General features: G+C 37.8%; 1 protein-coding gene and 1 long non-coding RNA gene across 5 annotated transcripts; one reads left to right on the forward strand and one right to left on the reverse strand.

Moving 5' to 3' along the window:
- Nucleotides 1-5,422: 5,422 nt before the first annotated feature.
- Nucleotides 5,423-18,045, reverse strand: LOC106162179 (uncharacterized). Of its 4 annotated transcripts, none has more exons than XM_087014703.1 (4): nt 17,857-18,045; nt 15,982-16,061; nt 13,828-13,962; nt 5,423-8,134 (listed from the first exon to the last, which is right to left on the reverse strand). In XM_087014703.1, exons 2-4 carry the CDS (start codon nt 16,001-16,003, stop codon nt 6,924-6,926), a joined length of 1,368 nt encoding a protein of 455 aa, XP_086870829.1. In that variant the 5' UTR covers nt 16,004-16,061; nt 17,857-18,045; the 3' UTR covers nt 5,423-6,923. The 4 variants fall into 4 exon arrangements, with proteins under 4 accessions (XP_086870829.1, XP_086870830.1, XP_086870831.1 ...); XM_087014704.1 differs by lacking the exon at nt 17,857-18,045 and adding an exon at nt 17,416-17,798; XM_087014705.1 differs by lacking the exon at nt 17,857-18,045 and adding an exon at nt 16,232-17,390.
- An 875-nt stretch (nt 18,046-18,920) lies between these two features.
- Nucleotides 18,921-20,550, forward strand: LOC147760991 (uncharacterized). Its single transcript, XR_015334944.1, has 2 exons — nt 18,921-19,258; nt 19,661-20,550. It is a non-coding gene; the product is annotated as an uncharacterized LOC147760991 (long non-coding RNA).
- Nucleotides 20,551-24,521: the final 3,971 nt, after the last annotated feature.

The raw sequence follows: 24,521 nt of genomic DNA on the forward strand, positions 1-24,521 counted from the left end.
GTTTTTCTTTATTTTTCTCTTCTTTCAGTACAGAGGCTTGCTAGTTCACAAAATAATTAAAGAATCTAAATACTATTTAATTGTTTTTAATTTGAACAAATTTGGATTGACGATTTCTATCAGCGATGAAAATAGTCCATTAAGTAATATTATCTTGCCTTCTCATTGGCCAGTTGTTTGTGATACGCTTTTAGACAAATAAAGTCAATATTTCAAAGTCGGCCTTACCTAGTTGGCTATCCCAACTAGAAAGGTGCCAATTGCAAGTGCAAAATATTTCGCAAAAAAAAAAAAAAAATCATATCTAAGTGACAAAAATAAACAAATTTTCTCTAATTAACCAACTATATAATTCTCCTCACATGACACTTCCCATACATGTAGCTCTGTAACGAAATGGTGAAATTATACGGCCCTCCACCCATTCTCTGAAAGCGTGGGTTTCTCAAACTCCCCCATCATACTCCCCCATTATTTCGAATTCTTTTTCATAGTATTGATATTTAACAACTTTTGAAGGATTGCTTATGCTTTTTATATTGAGCAGTATACTTAAGCAATGCAGCCTTGGTTCAAATACATAGAGCATGTCTCATCTTTTTCATAAATTGTGCAAACATTCCTAATTGTAATCAAAACAAAACCAGCAAATCTCCATGAACAACTACTTATGTGTACTTCTACCAGCACGTGCATACACACACACACACACACACACACGCACACTTTTCACTTGCACTAATGACTAATTATCCCAAGTCTTATCTATATATACTTCCCAGAAATTCTGAGGAGTGAATTTCAAAAGCTCATGAAAATACTTTTTTGCATGAAAGCAAATCAGTTATTATTTCAAAGTTCCTTATGTTAAGGATTATTGATATGGAATTGTATTGTTTTAGTATGGAAACCGTATTATGTAAAATATACCTATGTCTGTGATAAATGTTTTCTCTTCACTCTGTGTGACAGCTGGTGTAGTGCACTAATCTAGTATTTTAAATAGGTTTCCATAAAAAAGTCATCTTTAGAGATATTATGTTTTATTTTTAACAAAATGATTTGAATATTTCCATACATCAACCTCTTGGCCCTGTGAATTGGAACATATGGCAGTGTGTATTTTCTATATTATTATATGTCTGAAAATCGCACAAGATTTGAATAAATATGAAAGGATAAATAAATGGTCCATTCTTCAAGAGTTTTTCTTTATTTTTCTTTTCTTTCAGTAGAGAGGCTTGCTAGTTCACAAAATAATTAAAGAATCTAAATACTATTTAATTGTTTTTAATTCGAACAAATTTGGATTGACAATTTCTATCAGCGGTGAAAATAGTCCATTAAGTAATATTAACTTGCCTTCTCATTGGCCAGTTTGTGAAACGCTTTTAGACCTATAAAGTCGATATTTCAAAGTCGGCCTTACCTAGTTGGCTATCCCAAGATATTTCGCAAAAAAAATCATTTCTAAGTGACAAAAATAAACAAATTTTCTCTAATTAACCAACCATATAATTCTCCTCACATGACACTTCCCATACATGTAGCTCTGTAACGAAATGGTGAAATTATACGGCCCTCCACCCATTCTCTGAAAGCGTGGGTTTCTCAAACTCCCCCATCATACTCCCCCATTATTTCGAATTCTCGCTTCAGGGTTGCTCATGATTTAAAATTGATTCAAGACTGGCGACAGATAGCAAGGTTTCTCAGAAAATTGGATTACTGTATCTTCCGCTGCATTAATTAGTCACGACATTTATCTGTAAGAAAATGATAAAAAAAAGTATCACTTGTCCTTAGATGAAAAAGAGGTGGTTTGAGTATTTTTTAAGTTGAAAAAATGTGTGTTTAAAATCTTATAGTTTATCCCTTTAATGGTCTAAGCCAAGGTTAAAACGTTGCAGGCTTTCGAATGGAGTCTAACAGTAACACCTTCGAGATCCCCTTTCTTCAATTAAAGAAGATTTACTATAAAAAAATAGTTTTAATGTAATTACATTTTTCCTGCGTGACAGGGACTAAAGAACTAAAAAAATAATAATTACACATAATTTCCCATTTCTGTGGTTCCTGACAAATTAATATGTAGGAGACCAGAGAATTGCAAAATTTGTATGTTCTAAAGTTCGTATTATCAATTCAATCATTGAAAGTTGCCGTAAATGAATTTTCGATTTCCCCATTGTGTGGTCCCTGGTATGCGCAACAAAAAATTACCTCTTCCCCTCTACCCCCCCCCCCCCCTTCGCCCCAATCAGTGCATCAAAATTTAAAAAAACTTGTTTCATGTTGTCATGTTTAAGTACGTGTTCCCTATTAGGACGTTCTGGTCAGCGTTCGTCTGCGTGAAAGATTTTTAACACAAGCGTCTTATAAGTTGCAATGGTTCTTATCATTAGCCATCTCATTGGACGTAGATCTGTATGGTCCTATTCAGAATAGGGGACTAACTAGTCCGAGGGTCAAATATGGCGACCCACTACAAAGCTTGCTGTCTTATTCACTAATAGACACTGAGTAGATTCCCAGTGGGGAAGTATTCAAGTGGGTCGGCCATATTTGACCCTCGGACTAGTTAGTCCCCTATTCTGAATGGGACCTCTGACATCTATGGCTTGCGATCGTGTGAATTAATTGATGCATCGCCATAATGAACGTAATTTGTCAAAAACGTTTCAAGATTCTCACATCACTAATGGATTGTTGCTGTGCTATAAATCCGTTGCATCTGGTACAAGCACGCAAGTGTTATGAGAGGTTAATACGATTTTATTTGTAAATGGGATATTTATAGGTGAGTAATTTCCGCAGACGTGATTGCTCTAGGAAATGGAAAACTGAATGTTTTCTGCAATGACGTGTTCAAAATAAGTTTTAGCATGGGACGGAATGGCATTTCACGGGCATTATATTAGAGATGAAATTGTACAAGGGTCTCCCGAGATAACACGAAAATGGTACTATCGTGCAGCGAGTTTTTCATAGATTGACACATTTTGATGAGGCAAAAACGATAGACTGATGGAAAATATATTGCTCGTTCAAATACTGAAATTCTCAAAAAAAGATAAGTTTCTGTGAGAATCTGAAATATGTCCATGGTGCTGGTGTAAGGAAAATGAGGGTCTGTGTAACAGAAAGTCCGCCCTCCATTTAGTTATAATGGTTAGGGTTAACCTGGCCTAAGTGGGTCAATCTACTGGCAGGGCGAGGTTTACCTATACAAATGAATGGGAAGGGAACTCTGTATCAAGGAGGACGTTACACCGGTCCTTCATGTATAAACATGGAACTAGGTTTTTACTTAGAGGGAGGAGGGAATAGGGAGAGTAAAATGTCTAATACCCCCCCCCCCCCCCCCCCCCCCCCCCCCCCCCCCCCCCCCCCCCCCCCCCCCCCCCCCCCCCCCCCCCCCCCCCCGTTTGTGACCTTTGAAATTCAGGGTGTTCAGGAGAAACACGTGACATAAGAGTGAAAGTATTTTTTCTTTTCCAAGTACTAAATTAACATGATGGTCAGATGTTTTGTTTGGGAAGATGTGATACCTGTTGAAAATGGACAGTTGAAGAGTTGAATTACTCCACGAAATGTAGTTTTTGGACGGAAGGACGTTTTTTGGTTTTCGGCCTAATAAAAAACAATACTTATAACTTAGGAGAGCTAACATGCACATACGCCATCTCATATATAATTTACACACTTGCTCTAAGAACAGAAATATGCAGGTAAAATTAAAAGATCTAGAGAAAAATATACTGAGCGAAATGGCTAGATCGTAATACGTATGTTTCATGATCTCATATGTGTGTTCTATTTGCGTGACGCTCCCACATGCGACTTTTCCCATGCGATAAGAAAAATCTTTACCGACACGAAATAAATAGTTTCTTTTTTTTTCAAATAAAGTAGGATTACGGGATTACACAGAGTAGAGCCAATATGGGAGAGAGACAGCGTGTGTTAAGTGAGTGTACCGTATATTAATGTTCGAGGGAGGAGTTGGAGGGGGCGAGAGGAAGAGTACAAAATGCAGCACAGCACTGTACCATAAGAAGCGGCGAATATTTTTTTTTTTTTTTTTTTTGGGGGGGGGGTCTATTTTTGAAAAAAAAAAACACACCAATGGTCCCCTCTTGAAATTAAAATTTTAACTAGCTGAATCATAGTTCCAAACCGTACCAAATAGCATCGTTCGACCTCTAAAATAAAATTTTGGGGCCCTTCAGAGGGCCCCAAACCCCACGCCAAGGGGGGGGGGGAGCGGGTCGGCTTCGCATCCGCGGACCCCCCCCCCCCCCCCCCCCCTTCAAAAAATCCTGGATCCGCCCCTGCCTAAGTTTTAAGGCTGAAGCGGCTCTTCTGCGTTTTCTAATTCAGTAACATGCACACTCGGCACGTCTTTCTAAATGCGGGTAAATATGGAGGCGAGTAAGTAAGCAAAAAAAAAAAAAAATGAAGAGGTTGGCACGTATTGGTCCTAAGTCTCAGGTAATGGATGAAGTAGTTCTACCAGGGCAACAAAGGATATATTTTCAATCGACGACTGTGATATCAGTGTTCTAAACATTCATTGGGGTATATGTCACTTGTTCAGGACTGTTTCATTATATTATTCGGTAGACTATTTATTATTTTGGGTAATAAATGTAACATTTTTTCCTTGTTCTCTACTTTCTGTCCTTTTTCTCACTTTCTTTTCTTGTCCTTATTTTCCCAGCAAGCATATACCTGCTGTGCTTTTCATTTTCTTTCTTTTTTTCTTTCCTTTACCTTTATTATCTTAATCCTTCTCCATTTCTTAAGCACTTCAACAGCAGCGTCAATATATCGTAGGGACTTGTAATCAACGAGCTTAACGCTGACGCATAACAGGTCTCTTAGCGTCATCAAAGCACAGGTAAATACATTCAATTAGTCTCTGTAGTTTTAAAAGCTGCGATTCTGTGGCCGTAAAATACCTCAATAATCACAAAATTTGACTGTTGTTTTAATACCGTGTGCCGAATGCCATATTGATGTTAGCCTAAGGTGTCCTATTACAGGGCCGTAGCCGGGGGTGGGTGGGGTAGGGGGCGTGAAAAGGTCCGCTCGGGGTAAAAATTGATCAAGGTACGCAAAGTTTTGATGGTAAAAGGTCCACTTTTTCGGAAAAAAGACGCCCCCCCTTGAACTTGCTGGCTACGAGCCTGCCTTACTTAGCTGTATCCAAACGTGATTTTCTTAGGTTTGTTATGACGACACACCAGGGCTTCTCAGAGGATCAAGGGTACTTGTACCTTTTATGTTGGGAAATGCTGGAGATTAGCCCTTTTTTCTCCCCGAATTATTTGAATGTAACAAATATAATTTCTGTATCGCTAAATCTTTGCGCCCATGTTATGATACTTGCTTCAAAAAGAGAAAAAAAGATATGAGGTCGCTTTTATATATATGTATATATATTTTTTATTTGGTAAAAAAATGATGAAATATATTTCACAAATTTGGTCTTAATAAATAAATATACATGTACATATGTACAATCTTCACAATACGGGAAGATAACAGTACATCCGACCCTTGCCATAGCAAGGTCCTTATAACTAAACAACATGACTGGAGTACACAAAATAAACCATGAATAAACAAATTACTTTAAAATTGATAATTAACATGAATTGAGTGAAATAAAATTCTGGAATTTTGCCAAAAAGCTCACAATTAAGTGATGTTTTTTAAGGACAATGGTCAAAAATTTAAAAAGAGCATCAGTGTCTTGTGACCTGCTGTGAGATCCACAGTACAGTGCCTACTGGTATTTACATGTTTCTTGTTGATCTGTCTCGCTCATCCAGTAGATACAGTTCTCAGCACCATTGAATCATATTTGAAATATCCTTAATCTAAGCTAAAAAGCCATTTAATTACACAACTGGCCATTTTAGTACAAAAATAGAAATCTGATATTTCCCCTTAGTCTACATATATGTACAATGATCATACAAAACTCTATCAAATAATGACCATTTGCATTTATCTGAATACAAATGCTTTTAAGTACAACAATCAAATGGAAATTATCATTTCTTGTGGTGACCAAAATATGCTATCTTTGCCTCCAGTCTGAAACACTGGACTGGTCTAATCTATGCCTTATCAGGTCCCTTTTGAGAAATAAATGCTATATAAATTGCATACTAATTGTCAAAATGCAATGAGGGGTACAGCCAAGAAATAAAAGATCTTAAGACCTCTCATTATTGTCAGAAATAAAATTTCGAAAAAATTTAAAATATGCAAAAATGCAGTCAAATTCAACAGCTGGAAGCAAGCAGTTCTCAGCATGTTTTTAAAATGAAGAATGTTTCCTTAAAAAAAAAAGAGTTTAACTTTCTATAAAACTGACTTTTATTACCCAAACTACCATCAAAGAATTGCAGGCAAATGTCCAAAAGCAAAATTCACCCCTGGACCACTTAAGAAGCTAAGCTCTGTAATCTTCCAAACATACAAAAAAAAAAAAAAAGAAGCAAAATGAAGCACTAAAAGGCATCCATACAAGTGTTGAGTTTAAAAGCGTCAGGTCTCTTGTACAATGAGAGAAACAATACAAGTTTCCAAATTAGTTAAAGGATAAGTTTTGACATTTAGCACATGAAACTTGCTCATCTAACAATACAAAAAACACCAAGACTAAAAAGAAAAACATTACTGCAGTTCACATGTCCTGTACATATTTGGTTTCAACAAAGTGCATAACAACTGTTGTGTTACTGCTACCGACTGTAGCTCTGTCGTCTAAATTGGTGACTCTCAGCACCCTGATGAGAGGAATTCACAAAAATTTGGTTGGGAGTCTCAAGTCTTTGACTACCATAGTCAAGTCCAAGGGCATTCAAGCTAGCAGTAGAGTGCAAGTTTGAATGCGAAGCCTGGCGTCAACTGACAGGCATTGGAGACGACACAAACAATGGTGATCCCAAGTTTTCAAATGCTGATGTAAATGGCTGGCCAGTCACTACTGGAGACAGCGCCACATGTCCGTTGACAAATCCAGGGAAGTTGAACTGAGTCGGAGAATTAAATCTGGGGCTCAGTGTTGATGTCACTGGACTCAATGAGCTCCAGAATGTGATTGGCCCATATGGAGTTCTCTGTAGAGGACTAGCCAATAGGAGTGGAGTTGTTAAACTCTGCAGAGGGTGGCGTGGGCTGTACATTGGGAAGCTGGGAATGCTTGTCTTGGGGATTTCAATTGGCTGTGGCTTGGGGCGATTAACTGATGTTGAGGCATTGCTCTGACTCGTTTTAGCACACTGTGGCTGTGATGACAGTAGAGGAGAGGGCGCCACAGGCTGAGAGGCTGCTATGGACTGCACTGGCATCCGCGCAGGAGATGGCGAATTACGTGCTGGTGACGGAACAGCACGTGCTGGTGAAGGCGCAGCAGATGGTGGCTTTGGTGATGGAGTGTTGGATGGAGGCGCCATCTGTTGTGCAGGCTGTGGAGTTGTGTTCAAGGAACGCTGTGGCTGGGCCACGGGCTGAGGGCTGCTCCTGTACTGCGGCTGCTGTGGAAGATACTTCATCTCCATGTTAGGAGTGAACTTTACTTCAGTGAACTTAATCTCATTGTTGGCCGTGCTGAAGTTGCGCACTGGCGTTGGCACGTGCATGTACGTAGCTGGTTGCGACACGATCGGTGAGGGCGATGTCTGCCATTGTGACACAGGCGTTGGGATCTGTGGCTGTTGCTTTGTAAGATTCTGTTTAATATCGTATGGACGGAATGTCATGAAACCTGGAAGGGATCGAAATCCTTCTGTTGCCAAGCTCTCCATCTTCACTTTGAAAGGAATTTTGTTCTCTGTTTTTATCGTCTCGGGAAACGATACAAATTTATACACAAATTTCTGTCCCATCACCTTCTTGATGATGTTCTTGTCGTAGTAGTATCGGAGAGCACGGCTAAGTTTGTCGTAATTCATGTTCTGCTTGTTTTTGCGGAGGCCCCACAATTTGGCCACTTCTTCAGCATTAAGCAGTTTAAATTCTCCCTCATTCCCAGTCCACTGAATTATGTCGTTGTGCTGGCCACTTAATAATAACTCCAGAAGAAACTGCCAGAGTGTGATGTTGGAATCCATACCTGAATAGAGAGAAATACAATAACATAATTACATGATTCACTATAATCCAGGTATCACACATATGTATAATATATATATAATATTACCACAAGTATCAGTTACACAAGGCATCGTAATAAAGATGGCATTGATAACTGTCAGATTTTCTTACTCTTAGAGATTAAAGTTTCCACGTAATCCAGGACTGGTAAATGCAGAGCAGTTATTGTGTCATATCTAACATATAAGTGATGAACTATAATTCTTGTGTGTGGGAGAAGAGTGGGCAGGTTTATTCTTGTCCTACAACTGACAAGAACAGCAAACCCACCTCAGAGACTCATTTACCCCCCCCCCCAACCCCCCCACCCCCAGGTCCCCTGCCAAACTCCCAGGACCATAATTCCGTACATTAACAGAGTTCACTCCAGAATACCCATAAGAGCTGACCTTCAACTTAACCCCACCAGTCTGGCTCAGTACACAGGCACAGAAGCCGGAACTTGTCACAAAATCAATAGATGACGACGGTTAACTCAGTTAAGACTTCTTCCCAACAGGCGCAATTCCCACAGAGAAAGACCTGGGCTTGAGGTCACACATATGTGGCCTCCGTCAGACCCGGGTTTGACATCAAGGCTATAAATAGGAGGTCGCAAAGGGACCTTAATTATTCATTTCAAGTTGCGATGCATAAATCACATGTTTTCCGGGTGCAAGTTTTTTTCCCCTTCACCACACTGGGTAATATTATTCACATTGCACTAAAGTCTGTCTGTGGTACGGCATATATGAAATGCGGCGTGAAAAAAGTATTGAGTTTTCATTTGTGTATGAGTTAAATATGGCTCTTTGGAACACTCATCATTTTACTTATTATATTTCCAAAAACATAAAGACAAACTGTAGGCTAATTGCAGAAACCAAGAATATATTTCAATCATGATCTTGGAGTGGGGGGAATGATTCAGAATAAAATACAACCACCATTAAAATCTGACAGCATGGCAAGACAATATCTTCTCTGTGCAATATATTACAGCTGACATATAAATATTGCATGAAAACACTCAATAACCTCTGTATGCTATCAAAGAAACACCGTAACTAAAAATACCAATTCATCAACGGTATCCATCTCAGCTTATCAATATCAAGGCTCCTAATGCCCACGGAATCTTTTATTACTCACTCTGTGGCCAGCATTATCGTCAGACTATCTATATATGTATCAAAAACCCCTACATTTTCCACACCATGAAAGGACTGGCTTATCTGAACCACAAATGTACCTGAAAATCCCAAATTATGTACATCATGACTTTCATTAGTTATCAGTCTGAAAATGTCCGAATTATTCATCAGCTGATTTAGGACTTATCAAGCAGTACGTGACAAGATATAACGAGGAGTCTTCAGAGACGTATTCTATCTACACACCACTCTGGTCTATCATGACACTGGTGCTTTCAAGTTATGTATCACCAAAACAATCTTGATGAAACTCGGCTGAGCTTTTAAATGCCAGATTGTTAGCTTTGATGGCTGCCATGGATCATGCCACTGGTAGCATGCTTTTACTCCATTGTTCCACTTATTGCTGCTCTGATGCATATCAATTGCTGATCCTAATCAACCTCTCCATTTCATGAGCTGTAATAATGCACATAACAACATCACCTTAAAAACAGTTACCTGTTTGAGGACACTGAACTTTGAAAAAGAAAATGATAAACAAACTAATCTCCAATGTGGAAAATGACATTATGATGAAAACCTTGTAAACCACACAGCCCCCATTCAGGAAATGAAATCTTCATAGCTTTTTAGTATTCTAAATATATAATGTTTCCCATTTTGATATGCCCCATAAAATCAGCAATGTGGGCTTGGATCATGAGGCTTCAGGGCATGCACATCAACATGCAATTTAGGTGTGAAAAATGCACGAAGAATCGCCTGCAAAACATACCTGTAGAACCCAATAAGTTTCTAAAAAGTTTTCACAACTTTCACATTCGCGTATCTATGATCTGCCCAAGTTTACAAATGACAGCGCCTTTTTATACAATGTGTCACATTCGCTAAGTGTCCTTCCATATGGTAAAGTTTTTTGTCTGTGTGCTGGTCTCATTTATTTCCTTATCCCCCCCCCCCCTCCCCATCCCCCGGTCCCTCACAACACACCTGCATCAACCACAATGGCAAAGTTAAAGGAATCTTCAAAGGCATTTGAATGTTTTAAGTACACAGTCGCATACCTAAGTTTGTTACATCATATCCAAATATTTGTTTGCATGTTATAGCCTCCCGAAAGACATTAGTGGACTCCAAAGTATGCATAATGAGTTTTGAAGATGATAAACACAAACACTCACTCTCTGTCTCTCTCTCTCTCTCTCTCTCTCTCTGTGTGTGTGTGTGTGTGTGTGTGTGTGTGTGTGTGTGTGTTCTATGTCCACCCACACCCACATCTGGTCACAATCCATTCCAGATTAAGCCTATCCTACACCTAATCTCTTTACCTTGCCTCACCTCCTTCCTCAATAACAACATACCTTTCAAAGGGTCCATAATACAATTGTCAATTAGCGAACTCCCTGTATAAATGGGTGGAGGGATATGTGGTATTCTACCATGTCGTTCTTCCAAACTCCTCAAAAGAAGAGAATGATGAAATAAATTCTCCGTGGACAGCATGGTGACTCGGGCCGCCCCTCACAAGTGGTCAGTCCCCACTGTTAACTTGTCCTATTCAGGTATCCAGTGACCAATGCAGTGCCCAAGGTATTTAATGTCCAAGACGTTCAGTGACTACAAATTTTCTGTTGCCTGTCTTCCAATGTGGCATAAATATTTGCCAAATATCACTGGGCATAAACACACAAACAGGATACTCCTACCTGTGTGTTGTAACTGAGCTCCCTGACCAAGATTCAAGTGCAGTGACAGTCTAGTTAAAGGGGTAAAAGCCCACTGAGAAATAACCATGTGTTGTCCTTATGGCCAAGTGTTAAATGACTTCTGTCACTAACTGTAGGTGAAGGTAGTGTTTTGTGCACAACTGTGAAATTAATTTCCCCCCTCCAGGTATGTAGATGAGCTCCCTAGACTTATCTCATTATCCATGTCACGGGGCACCGAGTCACAGCATTACCTGTGATAAGATGGCTATCTAATACCCATCACAGAGTATACATGCTCGGGGCACATAGTGAACGTCACAACAAACCTGGATATGGATGATTAATGACCCATGCCCCCCCCCTCCCTCCAGCAGTTTGTCTCCAAGGGCCCCCTTTTTAAAGTGTGATTCCATCTCTTCTTCAGCCAGCCCCTATTGTGTATGCAGAGCTGACTGGTACCTTCCCAGGGCAGCCTGGAATGCTGCACACATTCACTCCTACCAGGGGACCTCTGCTTCCTTGCTGCATGTCACAGTGATTACAACTGAAACCTTAGCAGCCAGCCAGTGCTGGATAGTGTCATGCCCTTGTTGGTGTTTATTATAATCTGCAGTGTTATGACATAGCTATGTATGTATTACAGTCTTATGTGACAAAATCACTAGTAGTCTTTCTTGGGACAAGGAAGAAGAATTCAAGTGCCTTAGTTTTCCTCAAGAGTATTCGTGAATTACTATATATTCTGAATATTCTAATTGTACTGCAAATCTTTCCATGCAGCCAATGGCACTTATCATTTTTGCACTTAATTGCCCTTTCGACTTATCAGGCCTGTGAAAGCACATGTTTTACCCCACTTAATATATCATAATACTTCAGTGGAGGATGGTTTAAAAACCTCTGCCTTTAGGCAATGTACAGAATGGACACGCCACCAAAGCTGTTAACTACGTGTTATCCAGTCCTAATAAAATACTGGCCTTGAGGTCATTTTTGCATGCTCTAGTTTAAACAAACTTAAAAGTATGCAACAATTAACAGATAACTGAGAAAAACAGGAAAAAAATTGAAAATAAAAAAAACAAACAATATTCTCTCTAGCTCTTAAGCCAAAGTAAATCATCTCACGCAGTTGGCAAAAGTTCATTTCACACCTGAGCTCTACATGTGATTATACAAGGTGATAATGAGGGAGATAACGACATATAATGATTCTGACAACCGTAACAGAGTCTGCTCATAACAAACATCACACCCTGCACACGTTATACATTGACGCAAATACTAGTAATTACGTCTCTCTAACCAGCCTCAATATTAGATTTCTCCGTTGAATATTTTAACAGTAGTACATGTATTAATCAAACAACACAAAGAGTTGTGTCAAGTGGATGGCAACACATATATATCCTATTGGAAGTCCTTTAACTATATGAGTCTGTGCACTCAGTTTTGCTCCAACCCCCCCCCCCCCCCAATCCTCTCTCCCATATGTAATTTTAATATGTTGCATATGAGAACCAATCAATATGGTCTTTTCTTGCAAATTAGCATGTGATAGGTATACCAGTCAATGCACTTTGCTAAAATGCATCCAGGGAGATGACTTTTTTATAACTGCCCCTACCTTTCCAAAATACACACAAAAAACACACATGCACATGACTGAAACAAAATGCACTTATTCTGAACTAAGAATATTTCACTAGATGTCATCCTTCACAATTTTCACACAAAAAAAGAGACAGTCAAACAGACAGACAGTGAGCTATCTAGCTCCTTTCTTAGTCCATTATCAAAAGCATATTATCTTCATCTCTCTTTCTAATTATAGATTTAAATGTGTCCATGGCCACAAGTCCTACAAACCAGAGCAACAAGTGAGATAATTTTTTCATTAGGCCAAGTATGGTAATTACTCTGAATTTCTAAATGCCTTACTTTTTCTATCATTTTACATTTCAAGACTCAAGATTTTCAGACACTTACAACAGTTAACTTTCTGACACAAATCTAATTTCACAAAACATTTTCTTCAAATTTTTGAAATATAAGATAGCAGTAGAAGAACTGGAAAATGAACATATTTTGGTGGTAATATCATAAATCCATGTTGTTCGAAAAGCGAGTAATGACTGTCAGACAGTCTGCAGTATGAGGATATCTGTTCATACCTGTCTCTTGACATAAAAAGTTAATTACTGGTTTTGTTCTATCACAGGTGTTATGATCAAATGAAATATTCATATTGCTGATTACAGTAGCACCTCTAAATTTCCTTAATCTCACTGAACAGTTCACAAGTATGGTTTATCTTCATACAAATGAGCATGCAATTCCAAAGGCAATTAACTAAATGAAAATTATTTTGATCATTTATTGTGACAAAGCTGTCTGTTTATCTATTTTCTTTATTTTTTGCTGAGATTATCTTTACCTATTTACATAGACTTGGCTTATCTACTAATGAACAATTTTGTTGCATGCATGTTTTAGTAATAATTTACTAAACTGTAATTAAATTTGCTGTTGGATTATTATCTCTTATTTTCACACAAGCCTTACGGACTTATACACTTGGTATCCTTAAGTGTTATTTGTCAACAAACCTTGTACAGGGTATGGAGTTATCAAATTTTTCTAAAACATTCCCTTTCTCTGAGACCAGACCTAACATTTGGCTAAACTGATTGAGGAGAATCCTTAAAACACTGTCTGAATGAGTCAAGGTTGGTTGTGAACAATTCTTAAACTTAAGAACTGACAGAATAGAAAATCTAAGGGCATAATTTAAAAATATTATTTACCTTTTTTCACAATAGAAGATGAGGAGAGTAGCTCGGAGGAGTCATAATGTTCGACTTTCTGGCGCTTTGCTGCTGGCTCAAATGTTGAGGAACAATTGCTGTCTGTTGCCGGGGATGCAGAATACCGCGACAAATCTGGAAATAAATTACACAATATCAACTACTGACTACCTTAGATCTTAGGCAGTTTTTATATATAAAGTTTAAGCCAATTACTTTAATCAACACATTTCAAAACAACTTGCATTTTTTCTTTCTCTCTCTCTGATATTGAATTACTACATGTAATAATCACCCACTCATGGTTAGAATTTTAGCAAATGTGTTTGCCAGCAAGGAGAAGGAGAGAAGACTCTGTGGAATCAACCTTTCACTATCTTTACAATAATCGTAAGACAAAACCAAGATGAAAACTCAGAGTAAGTTGTACTTCTTCCTCTACACTCCACACAAGTGCACTCCAAGTGACTGTAACATTATCCATTTTTCCAGGCCCACAACAATTACATTACTTTAAGAAGCAAAACACAAATGTTAACTTTTGTGCAGGTTGAAAATTTAGTGCTTTTTTATTCTGATCATAAAATGCTGCATCCCCCTAGGGGCACGAATATTCCAACCACTTATCTCCTAATTGCAAACTAGTTTTTTTTTTTTTTTTTTTTTTTTTGCAGTCAAGCTTGCACATGTGTTAGTTTTATTATTACATTTATATGATAAACAACATTTTCATGATAAAAACTCATCTTTTTTTCTTTTTCTTTTTTTAAGTACAAGACAGATTAGGCTCCAAAAATGCTTGAAATTCTATGTGATCTAGGGGCCAGTTATTGTAGCTAACAAATTACCAGGCCTTGCCCAAAAGTAAGGATATTAATATGTCAACAGTAACATTAATGCTCCCTTGCCGGGGCTGAGCTCCCATCAAAGAAGAATTCAGGGTAGCCATTATATGGTGTTTGCCCTGAAGACTTCTCGGCTTTATATTCATCCAGACAAGGCTCACCCTTGCTGGTTGAAAAACCATCAATATTTCACATAATGCTTTCTTTCTTAGAAAAGTGGTAAAAATGTAGTCATTATTTTTGATTGATTAATAATATGTTTTTGATTCAAAGAGTACTTTGATAAAATATTTATTAATTTCTCTTTTTGTGTTTCAAACAGATAGTTGGCTTGATAATGACCAGACAGTGTCTCCCTCTGGTGAGTCAAACAACTAGGCCCCAAATCATGGATGTTGGCAGTGTCCCAGGCACTCACTTTGTGTGTGTGTTTAAAATGCCTGGATCTGTTAAAGGGTGTTTTGGATTGAGTGAAGTCTTAGGTGACATTTAGTAGCAAGTCCATTGTTTGAGTGGTATGTAGTTTGTGGCGTTGGTGAAATTCCTGAAGTATTCGGTGTTTGTTGCCTCAGTGCTTGGGCTACCTCTACATTAAGTATATTGTTCCTCCCCCCCTGGTGGCAATAAACTTGATAACCTTTTCAGACCCACTGAACTTAATCTCTGCCTTTGGCAGTTCTACCACGTCCAAATATGTCAACTGTGGTTACTGATGTAGACTAGGTAATATTTTCATACAAAATTCAATAATATGATTCATATCAATGTAAATATCCATATAACTTTTTGCTGATGTCATATTAAACATGAGTCATCAACCAAATGGAGAGAGAGAATAAACATTCAGTGCAAATTGTGATTAATTAGTCAAATGGCTATTTAGCTAATGCATCCTTCTTCAATATTAACTGGTGTCTTAGACAATGCCATTACTGACCATATAAACCACCAGTATGACAAATACTTATTTCCGTGTGGACCCCAAAGAAGTTCATACTTGACACTTGTCATGAGGGGGGGAAGGGAGGGGGGGGAGGAGTACTTTCATAGAGGGGGTCATTAAGTATCTTTTAGTTATTATCTTCACCCCTTTTGATGACCCTGATAATTTGAGCAGGGGATGGGGGGGGGGGAGATGTGTTACCATTTCCTGTTGCCATTTCTGATATCAACAGTAAATAAATGACACATCATCAGAAACTTGAGGAAATCTAAGCGAGGAAATCCAAGTAGCTATTTCGATACATATTGTTCAACAAGGTGAATGACGTCACCTGAAAAAGGGCTATAGAAAATAATGAATTCTCACCTTCCATTCCAGTATTATACATATATTGTTTTCTTTTCCACTTCCTAGCCTTGCTTTTGTTTATTGTTTCTTGAGTATTTCTGAAAGAAACAAAACGATGCACAATGACAAAATAATAAAATTTTCCTTAATTTTCTTCAAATTTACTTGTGAATGTTAAAACATGCATACTTAAATACATATCTATTTGAGTCTAACTATCACAATGAAAATACCTAAAATATGATTTTACCAAGAGATTGATATTTACAATAAAAAGGAGCAATTTTTAAAACTTCTGTAGGTCGTGGTCACATCTGGGCCAGCTTGATGTCAAACAGACCATTTACGGTTTAAGCTGAGCAGTATGTGAACACGGCCGTCTTGGTAGTAGTAGTTGTATGGCAGTAGTAACATATGACTCATGTATCCTGAAATTAAGTCCAGGCCTAAATTGTTTTCCTTCGTGTGCTCCCGGATATTGGTCTGGCATATCATCAAGAGTAAACTATTGTTTCTGCTTATGAAATGATCACAAGTTAAATGCATGGTTGCGAAAATAAAAAGAGTATAATTTGGAAAATGGTTTGTACTGTTATTATACTGTTAGTATAGAAAGTATTATTAATGAGGTAATTATACTGAAAATTACATAAATTGTTCGATTGACTGTAGGGTTATTACAACTTGAATTTGAATAAAATTTGAATAAAAGCTTTAAAAAAATAAATATCTGAAGAAGGTTTAATCTGTAGAAGTTTTGTAGTTTTGGTACAAATTGTACTCTCCCATGGTAAATAAACTTAGGTGGAAAAAAATGTGGCAGCCGTCCTAGAATGCCCTTGAAATGATTCATCAAGCAGCGGGGGAAACTTCATAAAAACTTGTTTCATTCATATTGTTTCAATGTGAACAATTCAGGTTTGCAAAGGAGTGCTTCAGCATGTTTCCATTACCTGCCTTGCTAGTACACAAGGCTGTTCCTTGTCAGTACTCTATTCTACTGAATTTTTTTTCAACAAAATCAGGGCAAGCTTATTGTACTACAGTGCACCATTATTTCAAGAATCACACACGATCATTAATCTTCACTTAAAAAAGGCATTGTTTTAATTCTCCGAAATTTCCTACTTGAGTAGATGGTTGAATATATACCACTGCAATCGTAAAGACGAATAAAAAAATATCCCCATGATCTTCTCAGACTTGTCGCTTGGACTGTCATAAGTAAATTGCATATTATTGATTTCATATTGAATTATGCCAATAATCCTCACAACTCTGACGTAAACCTGCTTATATGGAAGGTGATCGCTTGGATCAATCAACTGGAAAATCGTTAAGAAGTGTAATCTTGATCAGGAAATAAACTAATCAACCATCTCAAAGTAGGTCGCCGTCCTGTGATGTACATTTCAAGATGTCGTGTAAGTGGAGAGGGAAGTTTCACTGTACCTCAGGTCTTCTAGTCACCGGCCTTCTCACCGTGGGTTGACGAAAACAGCAACAATAATAGTAACGTAAAATCACACGGAATCCTTACACAACCTATGATGAGGTTTAAAATGAGCCGTGAACGACGTGACGGGGAGATTAGGTCAGGAAACCAGGAAGAGATTCGATGACGTTTTGATCACAACCAAATCAAAATTCACAGAACTGCCTCGAATCTGATGTTGCCATTGGCCAGCAGTTCGCTGGGGTGCCATAGTTCAGGGGTTCAGTAGTCAGAAATCCCCCGGAAATCCGTATAATATTTAAGCATGTGCACGCATTGGTGTGCCGCAGTTCTGAAGAGATGCCATCGTATATTTGACCTAATCCAAGATCGAACTGTCTCCCGCCATATTATCATTTTTTGACTAACGACAACTAGTGACATAAAAACTCACTAACCTGATCTTATTTCTTTCTTGTCTTTTCTTTGGGACGGTAGGAATAAGACTGTTAACTTTTACACTCCTACACTCCTACTTTGGTGGCAAAAATTTAACTGATGAATCATCTGGCACACAAATAGTTTTGTTGTTTTCGTACCAGGAAGAAGGGGAACACCTTGCTAACGTCATGGGTCACGTGGTAACAACGGCTGACGTCATTCTCCATATAAGGGATTAATCACTTGGGGAATGTCGCTCAGTGACCTCTTGCCATTTGCTGTTTCTATTTAAAGATCAAATATGCGACACAGTTTAGGGGACAATTCCATTCATTGGACCGACTTGTTTACTCTGATAACAATTGCACCCTTGTTAATTTAAATATGAATATAACCGGAAAACTTGTGACCATATTTGGGTGTTAGAATTTGTGTTAATGGGAAAAGTTATTTATGTGTTATGGGGTATAACTTTGCGTCAGGAGACGACATTTAAGTCTGGTCTGGGATTGCGAGCCTGACATGTTTACAAAATTAAGGCACGATATCAGAACAGAACTCACGAGAACACTTGCGAGAGCCAAAAATTGAAATGAAAAATAATCAAAATGATAATGACATGAAAAAATAGCGCGTTTTCAGTACAGTTAGACCTCTATTCAGTAGGACACGGGGGAGACAGGTAATGGTGGGGGGGGGGGGGGGGGGGGGGGTCCCTCTGTTGGATTTAATAAAAAATATTATTTTAAATATTGAATAAAGTAGATCATTTTACCTAGGATTGGCTGTTTTACTATTGCATTTTTTGATGCCACGCGCCACAAACATCCGCTCTCCAAGATTAAATGTAAAGAAAGAATGATTTCTTTGCTACAATGGGCCGCCTTCGTGGCAAAGATCCAGTGCTTAAATTACAATGCGTTGGCAGAATCATACCGCAAAAATATTGGTATCTGAATTTTAGTACAAACAGGTTATTTCATTTTAAAATTAACACTTGCGATAAAAAATATATTCAGTCTACTACCTGGTCCTGGACGGGGGAGGGGATGAGGGGGGGGGGGCGAGGGGGGGGGGGAGGAAGTCTAGGATGGCCTGGTAATAAGCTCATACGCATGTTCTTAAAAACTGAACCCTAAATGCTCTTCAGATCTAGTTCTTGGCCCCTTATTTCTCGCAAGTCACGTAATCTGAACACGTAACGCGTTATTCACATCTAGATTTTGACCTTCTTGTGTTCACATAGCAAAACATATGTTTACTTCAACGTATTTGATTTTCTTCTTTTCTTTTTTTTTCTCAGGTCTTTCTTCAGGCAGGTAAAGAAGCGCTGTCAGACATTGATAAAGCATTGCATGATCCAACCATGAGTAAACGAAAGTGTTGCCACTAAGTAGGAGAAACCTTAGACGAAATACAGTACGGCTCCAAAACGCGTTTATCTTAAATACTTTTACCTTCCTTTTCAAAAATTAAAAAAAGCGTCAACGTATTTGCTCTATATCTCACCCATTATAATGCGTTATTCCTTTTAATGATTTTAAATGTTTTTCTAAACTTAAAATAGGCGGGGAGGGGGGGGGAAGCACTAGAGCTGTTCATGACAGTAAATTTGGCTTAGACAATTAAAGAAAAGTGCACGTATTTGCAGATTTATAAAAACAATAATTCACTGATCTAATACATAAAATATATATCTAAAATTTAGTTCTCTTGAGAGTTCTTTAAGAGGATAGTTAAAACTGAAACATGTTAAAGATTTCAATAAATTCATTGCGACGTTTCTGTAATTTTCTGTTTCTTTTCTTTTTTCTTTCATAGCCTAACAGACTCTTTTCCTTTTGGAAGGGAATAATAACATTCACTGGCCAAGTCACCGTCAAGCAACGGTTTTATGAATATCAACGATACAATAAAATAATTTAACATTATATTTCTCTTGCTGAAATAAGACATCTAAGTGTTGTGCACCGCTTTACAGGCAGTGGAGGTGAAGTTTGACCATGACCATACGATGAAACAGGTTTTTCCTTGTCTCTTGCAAAATGATGAATCTTAAAAAAAATAATCGTTTAATGTGATCAAGAGCGTTTGATAAAGGTTCGAAACGCCATGGCTCATAGAAATTTTAAGAAAAACTTCTTTAGAAACTATTCACTTTTTAAATCAACGTTATTAGTATATAGTTCCTTCTGCTAATGTCCTACTTGACAAAGTGCGGTTTTCCTGTCAAACCGCAGTCGAGTCACCAAGAAACAGGTTTCGTTTGTTATCATCCGGTGCGTCAGGGTTACATTTGTTGACGGCCGTTTTGGGTTCGTTTTTGGATCTAGGACAGTGAATTGTTTTTGAAAAAAAAAATTGTAAACGATCACGACGCCTGAAGGTTGATAATACATCGGCGGTTTTATTTATTTATTAGACTTAAGAAAATTTAGAGTTAAATTTCGGATGTGTTTCTGATTTTTTTTGTAGCAATATATTGTTCAAAGAAATCACCAAAGCCCTACTTTTTAGTATTGCTCCTCCTGAATTCACACCCATTCTAGTTGTCTTTATTATCTAATTATCATATTTCTTTATTTTGTTCAGTGTCTTATTCAAGTGAAAAAGATTGGTTCGGATAAGACGCCTAATGAAATTTCTAAGTCATATTCCATGCGTCGTATATAATTGTACCTATGAGAAAATAAATTTGCATTTTAAATGAATCAAGCTGATGTTTATATTCTTTTCTTATACTTAATCTCCCACTCGCTGACCAGGCAAGCATGCACATGCGCGCACACACACACACATTTCAGTCCCCAACTTGGTTTCTTCTTTCCAAAACACGCGCAGATGTCTATTTAGCATAATTGCGCAACATTAACACCAGCCGTGACAAACAAATTAAAATATTAACCTGACTCCTGACTCTCAGTGGTACTTACAAGTGGTTTTCACGCGGAAATAGTTGCTTTTCCTTATTTGTTGTCCGATTACGATCCTGCTGGAGGGCGAATTATGGTACATGTAGCCGCCGTGCGATCCAAGGGTTGGCACCGAGGTTTTTTTAATCACGAAGTGTTGAATTTGGGAAGTCTGAATTTAATCTCTCTCGCACAAATCAAGCTGGTCATTTTTATTCTAAAGTGTTTACGTCCGTAAACAACCATAACATAGCTGAAAGATAGGTCTAAAATTAGACACATCAGTAAAAACCATATGACCACCTCTTTCAAGCGCATAGAGAAAGTGCTGGGGATTTTTAAAAGCTCTCTTCATCGAAAATAACAGAAACTTACGTTATCGTAAGTGTCATTGAACTTATTGGTACTGATTCAATCGCGTTCGCAGAACTCACGATGAGTCATGAATGATTTTGTCCAGATCACTTTCACCATCCTCGTTAATTGAATCCGGTGTTAAGGGCTCCGACCATCGTTAGAAAATTGGGCTATACATTGTGTTGATTATTGGCGCAGGTTGATCCTAAGCGAAAGCTTAAAGCAAAGATGAATTTTGAATAAAAGAAGACATTGTAGCCACGGACGTTTTCATTTTTCTTCTATACAACCGCACCTTCTGCGTTTACATCAGCAAAACAAAAATAATAACCACTTATCTTAATTTTGAAATAATATTTTCTGTCCTCAAGGAGTGCCTTATTTGTTTCTTAATAAGCCTTAGAGAATAGTTAACAAAGTTGGGCGGTCCAATCACTGACTGTTCGAGTCACGCATGCTGTTCACAAGCAAGCCTACCCAATTTGAATTTGCAGCACACGACTTTGTAGCCAAAGAGCAGTGCTAGTCAGTAATATTATATACTTTGACGTCAACTAATTTAATTCCTGTTTAACTGTTCTCCCGTTGAACATTTGATTCCTGTTTACCTGCGTTGCTTGGAGATAAGACTGGGAACATTTTTATCCTAATTATTTCGTCAACAGTGTCAGGATTTCCCTGTAGTGTTTGTTTCACTGAATAACAATGAAAGAGAAAATAACCTGTTTGATGCATATATTTTCTCCCGGTACTGTTTTCATTTAAACGTATATAGTCTTTTATATCTTTAGAGTGGAAGTGATATAGCATCATATCTTCTAGAAAATTGTGAATTTAATTATGCTTTTAAAAGAAAATGATGCTGAAGTAAGTAGTTGTTACCGGCGCATATATTGCTCAGTGTTTTGTAAACAGAGATAAAGATAAATAAAATCAACTGAGGAAACTGTACCCAATGCCCTGTGGTCAATGTCACGGAAAAGATGGACATTTATGGTGTCGTTTAATATTCATAACGGTACTTACACTGCAAAGGATAGGCCTTTTACGTTTTCGTGATATATATTATTTTATGGTCCGTTGTTTAATATCCGTTTATCATGTACGGACGTCACGACAGGATCAGAACTCAAAGATCTAGAATAATTACGTAGCCTTGGGTCAAATATAGCACTGTTACAAATCAATATATGTTATTAGATGCGTTATTGACTGGTGTTAATATCAGTGAGGGATTTAGTTCAGGTCATATGCTGTGCGTAGCTAGAATTCCCTTGATGGAACTGGTTGTGATCGTTTTGCTCGAGTATAGAATGTGTTAGGTGTGATTTGACACAGCTGCCACATTACTGCAACTTCATATGGGCAGTTCTCCGTTCAGTGGTCTCGCTGTCAGTGATAGCGCAACGGTCTATTTCTGTCGGAATTGGTTGGTTGCGTTAGTAAAGAATACCTTGGGTTTGGAATGTCCTACCATTTGCTGCGTTTCCTGGCACCGAGAGAAAGGACCGAAAGGATAGAAAAAGGATAGAATTTAGTAAATGAAAGACAACAGGCGATACATGTAGGCCTAACTTTGAGTTGTGTGATTGATAATCATGATATGACCTAAATATGCAAACAGAAAACGGTTTTATGTTGCGAAATAGAACCATAAAAATCTGAGATTGCGCAAGGCGGTTTATATTTTGAGAGGTGGACATGATCTAATGCATGGAAGACAAAGTGTCAAAGATTAATAAAAGATATTGAAAACTAAGCACGTTTAGGTGAATACGGGGGTGAGTGGATGGTGATAGCCCCCCCCCCCTTCCGTTCTAGGTCAAAAATAGGGCCTACTGATCCGTAGCCCGCGAAGAAACTGTAACATACCTTGAATTTTTCTTAAAATGAAAGAAATCATTTTCTTAACTTGTAATTTTCCCAAGAGCATCTTCGCAGTGGGGGGCTGGCGGAGAGGCGAAAAGAGAAAAAATTACCTTTTAATCCTCCTAATTTTCTAAATATTCTGAAAAAGCTTGTGCGACAGAAATTTAAGTGAATGAATTTGAATGGCGAATTTGACCTCGTAACGGAAATGCAATAAAAATTCATTTCATGGATTATTTGGCTCCAACAATTCGCCCCTATGTCCTTAACTGTTTTCCTTGTATTTGGCGTTTGCGACACCATTCATAACAATCTACATTACAGGTTTTAATGCATTTTACGTCAACCGTGGCTTGTATTTTTATCTAATTCTCCTGATGCTTTCTGTATATTATAAAATATGGATGCGTACCCTGAGTTTCAGAAGTCGCAGAAAACTCCCTACTTTTATCAGCATACATTTCCTCATGCTGGAGACGGTAAAGGCAGGTTGATATCTTAGATATAACATAGGAATCCCCAGCATCCTCTGAGCCTCAGGGTGAAACTGGTGACGTCAGAGGCATGCTGATTGTAGAGGATTCCCAGCGACCCCTGCAACCCAGGGGTGGAAGAGGGGGACCAGACAAAGAACCAGATAGCTCCCCCACTGTGGTACAATCAATGTTTTACATACACGCACGTGTGGTTAGCCTAAATTTAACCAGCGAGAGATGCTTAAAATGCAAAATAAATCATTTTCTTCAAATTAAATTTCAAGTGTCGTAGGCCTACCACTTCAGGCAATGTTGTATATGGTTGTATACATCACCGCGGGCTTTTATCGGTTCATTTTAATGTTAACGTCCCAGAGCTAGTATATATCTGATGTGAACATCGTTTATATTGGAGTGATATTGTTTAAGGCTGGGGAAGGGGCGGCATAACGTATTAGACCGAATATAACTAATTTGAAAAGGACTGTTTTAGGATATTTTTGTTGCACTGGATATACTGATGCTTTTTGCTAATACTTAAAACCAATCGTATGTATTTTTGTGATGCTCTGTTGATAAGAGGTATTCAAACAACTGATGTCACAATGACGCTGAAGAGACTGCTAAAAGTTATTAAAATACGATTTAAAAACATCTGTTTTCATGTATTAGTAGAAACAAAAAGGAAAAACCGAAGAAAAAATATTTTGGAAAAAATATTTCGTAGTAAATGTCAACTCTGTAAACTGTCCTCTTCAATAAATGATTTACTATATACTGTGCATGTATTCATATATATATATATATATATATATATATATATATATATATATATATATATATATATATTTGAGCATTTGTTTAACAATTTTGAGCGTAAAGCTCAACAAATATTCGGTTGGCAGGAGAGACCTACACACAAATAATAATAGTGATAATAATGATAAATAAGTAAATGAAATTAAAAAAGGAGAAAATGAAAATAGAAACATTGCCTCTGAGCTAAAGATTTAAAGTGATATGACAAGAAAGGATTGTCATAAACTCATCACTGTGACGTATTTGCAC

The sequence above is a fragment of the Lingula anatina genome, chromosome 6, assembly GCF_051362555.1.
Source record: "Lingula anatina isolate TDL-2025a chromosome 6, LinAna3.0, whole genome shotgun sequence".
NCBI lineage: Eukaryota > Metazoa > Brachiopoda > Lingulata > Lingulida > Lingulidae > Lingula > Lingula anatina.

Bases quoted from the DNA above. Each gene is read 5' to 3' on its own strand.
- LOC106162179 (XM_087014703.1), bottom strand. From the start codon at position 16,003: ATGTATAATACTGGAATGGAAG. The intron at 13,963-15,981 runs GTGAGAATTCAT...ATTTATTTCCAG, and splicing joins GTATAATACTGGAATGGAAG to ATTTGTCGCGGTATTCTGCA. The intron at 8,135-13,827 runs GTAAATAATATT...CTCTCTATTCAG, and splicing joins ATCTTCTATTGTGAAAAAAG to GTATGGATTCCAACATCACA.